Source organism: Galeopterus variegatus, unplaced genomic scaffold (genome assembly GCF_000696425.1).
Source record: "Galeopterus variegatus unplaced genomic scaffold, G_variegatus-3.0.2 Scaffold1946, whole genome shotgun sequence".
Classification (NCBI taxonomy): Eukaryota; Metazoa; Chordata; class Mammalia; order Dermoptera; family Cynocephalidae; genus Galeopterus; species Galeopterus variegatus.
In genome coordinates, this window is record NW_007728057.1 from 183,573 (window position 1) to 190,118 (window position 6,546).

Sequence of the window (6,546 nt, forward strand, 5' to 3'; positions counted from 1 at the left end):
TTTGAGTAGAATCTTTACAGATTAGACAAATCCTATACCTTAAATGGGTGAATTTTATGGCATGTAAAGTATATTTTAATAAAGATGCTGAAAAACTGGTATGGAAATAGCACCGAAATTTGAGTTTTAGTGGTTTTGTTGATGACAAAACAATGCTCTGTAAGGAATTGGTTTAATTATTTATTTCTTCATTTGTAAAATGCGTCACTGCCCTATGTATAACCTATGGTTGTGGTGAAAATGAGGTTATGTATTCTTTTACAAATTATTTTCTGTGGGTAAAAACATTTTACCTTGGAAAAAAAAAAAAACTGATATGGAAATAGCACCGAAATTTGAGTTTTAGTGGTTTTGTTGATGACAAAACAATGCTCTGTAAGGAATTGGTTTAATTATTTATTTCTTCATTTGTAAAATGCGTCACTGCCCTATGTATAACCTATGGTTGTGGTGAAAATGAGGTTATGTATTCTTTTACAAATTATTTTCTGTGGGTAAAAACATTTTACCTTGGAAAAAAAAAAAAAAAAAAGTCCATGGCCAGCTAAGTTTGAGAGACTCCAAGTTAAATAATGCATATTACAGATTGATTGTCAAGCCATTATTTTTGTCTTGAACCCCACCAAAAAGTCTGTATGTGTAAAATCAATTAAATATGAGATTTTTATTCATTCTAATTCTTGTCATAAACCTTCTGAAACTACTAAGATCCTTATGGAGTGGAAAATGTTTGAATAAACAAAATTTGAACAATGCTGTGAGACCAACAGTAGCAGTTCCTCTTTTGTTTCAACCCCATTAGTATCCTATTTGATATTTCATTGACCTATTTATTTGAAAACTTATTGACCAACAAGATCTTTAACAAGTGACTACTGGCTATAATACAATAATAAAGTTAAGAGAATATTTGTAGCTAGTTATTTGTCTCTTTTAGTTAACTGGTGTTCGTAGAGCAACTTATTTTCAAGATTAGATTGAAGCTGAATAAAACATATACAGTAATAATTTTGGCTCCCTAGTACTGTAATTGAGAAAAAATATAGTTTTTTCATACTTTCTCCTTTCCTAATCTTGAGCTATTAAAAAAAATTTTTTGGGGGTCCCTCAATACCATCTTTATTTGAAACTTTTGTAATTATCCAGATGTTTTCTGGTACTATACAAGCAACAAATTTTAAAATTTTGTTTCCTGTCTTTTTAATTTTGACTGAAAAACATTTCTTCCCTGATTTTTTTTTAGTGATCTGTTTTAAGCATTGTTTTTGATAAGTTGTAACCTATTTTTACTACTTTCCTAGAATTTTTTTGTTGTATTAAACCTCTTGAGATTAAATATATTTTTAATGTGGCATTGGGGATGCATGTATATAGTTTTAAAACATCTTTTCAGGACTTCACTATAACTTTTCCTTTATTTCAGATGAGGTGGAGGACCATCCTACTTCAATATTGTTTTCTCTTGGTTACATGTGTACTTACTGCTCTTGAAGCTGTGCCTATAGACATAGACAAGACGAAAGTACAAAATATTCAGCCTGTGGAAAGTGCAAAGATAGAAGCACCAGTAAGTGAAATGGGAGGAATTATAACTAAAATATTGCTAATATTTACTACTTATAAAATTGGACATTTAAGAACTATTTCTGAAATAGCAATGAAAGAAGTATTGAACAAGCATATACTGTTAAAACATTAGACAATGTTTATTTAATGTAGTTAGTATATTAGATAGTAGATAGAAGAATTAATAATTTCCAATGTAGAGATAACCAGCCAAGAAAACACTTGTGTTATATTCAAAGGAGAACAGATGACAATGGGGAGAAACAGATTAATATTATTGGTTAAATCTTCATTATCTAAACCGTATAGGAAACCTAACTTTATGTAACAGTAAAACATGATATTGGTTCTGATATAAAAGTATTTGAGAAATATAACTTTTTCACTTCGAAACTATTAAAGTAGATATGTCTCAATACTATTTTATTAGAAATTGTTTTTCAGTATTGAGATCTTTGGATTCAGACAAGAAAAAACTCTCAGAAGCTTTACTGTTTGTTTCTTAATTTGAAGGATACCGGACTTTATTATGACGAATATCTCAAGCAAGTGATTGATGTGCTGGAAACAGACAAACATTTCAGAGAAAAGCTCCAGAAAGCAGATATAGAAGAAATAAAGGTAAATGTAATTAAATAATTATTTGAGAAACATTTGAGCATGCCAGACACTGAGCTAACTACTGGGGATACAAAAATGAGACTTATTCCCAGCCGTTAAGGGACCCTCAAGGGAAAATCATACCAAAATAGATTACTGTGATGGATATATGATGAATGTATAATTATTGTAGAGCTATAGAGGACAGACACATAATCCAGCGTGCAAGGAGGGGGTTAAAGTATAATGCCTTCCAAATCGAGAAGTACTTTGAGACCAAAGAAGGAAGTGGACAGGTCCATTCAGAGATATACAAAGATATTTATTAATGGGGGTGACTTAACACACAGGAAAGTTGCATGCAACAAAGAATCAGACGCTAGCAGATGAGAGCTTTAGCTCTCTGCATTTAGAGAAAGTTGTTTTATAGCAAAAGCTCTGTTACTAAAAGTAACTTTAATGAAACAGGTTAAGAAAAATAAGTTGATGTTATCATTTACCAGGTGTCTTATGATCCACATAAGGCAGGGGATTTTAGTGCTAAGACCACTGATGCCACCTGCTGTAATAAATCATCCACTGCCTGAGGCCTATATTTTACAGCTTGCCCTAACGTTAAGGTGTAATTAGCCAGTGAAGAAGAGGAATGAGGTTAAACAGAAGTCAATATGACAGGTAGGGCACAAAATGGCATTAGTTTTGTTCACCCTTTTATATCCAGTATGAAGCAGGGGGGAAAGATGGGAAGTCATTCTTCCTGGGAAAGATTATGCCAGAGCTTAAGTATGTAACTGAGAGAAGGAGAGGGACTAGGAAGCATCGTAGGCAGTGGGACAAGGGTACAGAGACAAGAGGTATATAGGAAGCCAGAAATAATAACTCTTGCTGGAACCCAGAGAGGGAAATGGATACCATTAGTGGCCAAAAGGTGAGCTTGGTGAGTCATGGACTAGATGACAGAGGACCTTGTATGTCATGTTAAGGGGCTTGGATCATGATCTGAGGACAGCAGAAGCTATTCAAAGGTTTAGAATAGGTTAGGTTCTGGTGCTTTAATCAGATTCAGATTAACAGAAGAGGTAATGGGCTCTATCTTATTATCAGTAAGGGAGGTTTAACCATCTGCCTCTGTCCTAAGAACCCTATTAGACAGAGTGCTAGCCCTAGACAGCTCCCTAGCATTCATAATAAGAAATGGAGTTGTGAAGATCAGACATGAGAGATTCTTTCAAAGCCTTTCCTTGAAGGGAAATGAATCAGTTTAGTTGGGTTTATCTTAGACTCAGTGAGTAAAAAAATTTCCAATTAATTTAAACTTTCAGTTATGCCTCCTAGGATAGTTTTATTTGCTTATGTTAATTTTTGTATATTTGTTTTTAACTTTCTAAAAAATTATCTTGCTCGTTTCTAGAATCAGAATTAGAGAACTGTGTTTGGAGGAATCATTCTAGGTCTAATATCCCCCATGCCTAGTATTGGCTCCTTTGAAAGAGCAACTCACATCAGGTGTGGGATCTATTGGAGCTTGTGAATGGCTTTTATTTCACAACTCTCCACTTGGAAGATATGCACTGTTCTGGGAAAAAGATAACAGTGTTATGCCAAGTGCCCCAAATTGTCTTTGAGGATAATCTTACTCTTCCTCTGAAGGATTAATTTGACCTGTGGAACTGATTTTTTAGGGTGAATGATATTTAACGTAGAACTCTCAATGTCTCCTATCCAGCTGAAATTAGGACTAAGAGCATTGTATTTGCGGATAACATAGAAAATGTGGATCATGGGATGTACTATATAGAGATATCCAGGGAAAAGTAGACAGTAAGCTTCCTGATTTGGTGCAGGGAATACTTTTATAACTGTCCTCCTTTCATAATCAATTCCTTTACCCTGTGAAGAGGTTAAAAAAAAAAAAAAAACCCCAAGCAAACTAAAATGAAGTTAAACAGTTATTCAATGAACAAGAAATAAGAGTTAAAATAGACAGTAAAACCCAAACCAACAGTATCATCACGAATAGCCAAGCAAAGACTCTTGCCTAGGCAAAAAATGAAAAAAAAAAAAAAATAGAATGCAAGGGGAATCATACTACATTTTTTCATTTCCCAAATATTCCCTACCTGAAAGATTATGCCTTTGTCCTCACTGCTTAAGTTAATATACTTTCATGGAGAGTGTCATTGACTTCTCAATTGCCAAATCCAGTGAGTATCAGAACACCTTTATTCCTCCTCTTATTGGACTCCTTTATTTTATCTCAATAGTTCTCAGATTTTATGGCTTGTTAAAAACACGGATTTCTGGACCCCACCTCCAGAGTTTCTGATTGAGTAAGTGTAGGGCCTGCATTTCTAAAGTTCTCAGGTGATGCTGCTACTTCCAGTTAGGGACCACACTTTTGCAACCAATGTTTTATCTGTTAATAATGATTGTTCTCTCCTTCAATATACTGCTTTTTTAAATAACAGTATATTCTCCTAGTTCTCCTGCTAATCACTCATCTATGAAAAAAAGCAATCAAAGGAGACTACCTAAAAAAGATGAATTTTGAAAAGCTATTTATATATGGAATGACTAATGCTTAGAGAGGCCAAGTTACTTTTTTTTAAAAGAAAGTAACTTCTGTGATATAATTCATATGCTCCACTTTTATGGAATATGGATTATATTATAATTATAATATATTATATGTAATTATAATCCATAATACATATAATTACATATAATATATTACATTTATATTATATATTTTAATTATATATTATAAAATTCACCCTCTTAAAGCATACAATTCAGTGGTTTTTAGTATCTTCACAGAATTGTGCAATCATCATGCTAGTTTTAGAACATTTTCATTGCCCCCAAGAGAAATCCTGTACACATTAAGTGTTCACTTCCAATTTCCGTCTCTCTCCACCCATAACTAATCTACTTTCTATCTCTATGGATTTGCCTGTTTTGGGTATTTCATATAAATGGAATCATACAATATGTGGTCTTTTGTGTCTTGCTTTTTTTCATTTAGAGTAATGTTTTTAAGGTTCATCTGTGTTGTAGAATATGTCAGGATTTTGTTCCTTTTTATGGCCAAATATTCCATTGTATGCATATATTATATTTTGTTTATCCATTCATCAGTTGATGGACATTTGGGTTGTTTCTACTTTTTTGGCTAGTATGAGTAATACTGCTATGAATATTCATGTTCAAGTTATTCTGTTGACATGTTTTCAATTCACTTAGGTAATACCTAGGAATGGAATTGCTGGTCATATGGTAACTCTATGTTTAACTTTTTAAGGAACTGCCAAAACTGATTTCCAAAGGGGTTGTGTCATTTTACAATTCAACTTTTTGAGTTTCCCCTTTGGGCTTTGATTATGTTTTTCTAAATTATATGGTGTTTAGACATCTTGATTTTAAAATTACAAACTGAATATCTTTTGAAATAAATGCTTTTTATAATATTAAATTTATCTAAATTAGTCAAAAGCATTTATCACTAGTTCGTTATAGCCCTATTTTTAATATGTTACATCNATCAGCTATATCCAACTCAGCTATATCATACTTAGTAGGGAAACACAAGTATTTATTCTGACTAAAACCAGAAACAAGACAATGATGCCCACTATAAATACTACTAATTAACATAGCATTGAAGGTACTAGCTAAAACAATTATACAAATGAAAAAAATTGGAGATAATTGGAAAGAAGGCGATAAAACCATCTTTATTTGCAGATGACATGATTATATATTTGGAACACCTAAAATAATCAACCGAGGAACTTACAAACAGTAGGAAAATTCAGCAAGGAAAACTTAATCTATAGAAATTAATATTTTTTATATGTCCAAACAACAGCAGTTGGAAGTTATAATGGAAAAGACTTCACTTACAATAGCAGCAAAGAAAAAGTATCTAGAATAAACCAACTAAGAAATGTGCAACACTTACAGACAAAAACTTTTAAAACTCCTGAAGGACACAAAAGTAGAGTTGAACAAATGGTAAGACATAACATCTTTTTGATACAAAGACTGAACATTATAAACATATCAGTTCTCTCCAGGTTAATTTATAAATTTAACATGATCCAAAAAAAAAAATATATATATATATATTTTTCTGGTACTATTCAAGTTAATTCTGAAGTTCATATGAAAAAGGAAACAAGCAAGAAGAACTAGATACCTCTGAAAAAGACTGATGAAAAAGGACTATGTATTAGATATTAAATTTTTGGTATTATATATTAAAATATGTCATTAAGCCTCAGTCACTAAAACTATATGGTTTTGGCATATAAGTAGAGAGACCAGGGGAACAAAATAGAAATTCCAGAAGTGTAGAGTTAAATATGTAAGGAATTTAAT

At 32.2% G+C, this 6,546-nt stretch overlaps 1 protein-coding gene across 1 annotated transcript in view; it reads left to right on the forward strand.

Moving 5' to 3' along the window:
- LOC103596140 (nucleobindin-2-like) overlaps positions 1–2,753 on the forward strand; it is a 25,870-nt gene extending 23,117 nt beyond the window's left edge. Inside the window, exons 3-5 of the mRNA XM_008579712.1 lie at positions 1,424–1,567; positions 2,080–2,187; positions 2,670–2,753. Of these exons, the coding sequence (XP_008577934.1) occupies positions 1,424–1,567; positions 2,080–2,187; positions 2,670–2,753 (336 nt within the window). The remainder of the gene's footprint in view (positions 1–1,423; positions 1,568–2,079; positions 2,188–2,669) is intronic.
- Positions 2,754–6,546: the final 3,793 nt, after the last annotated feature.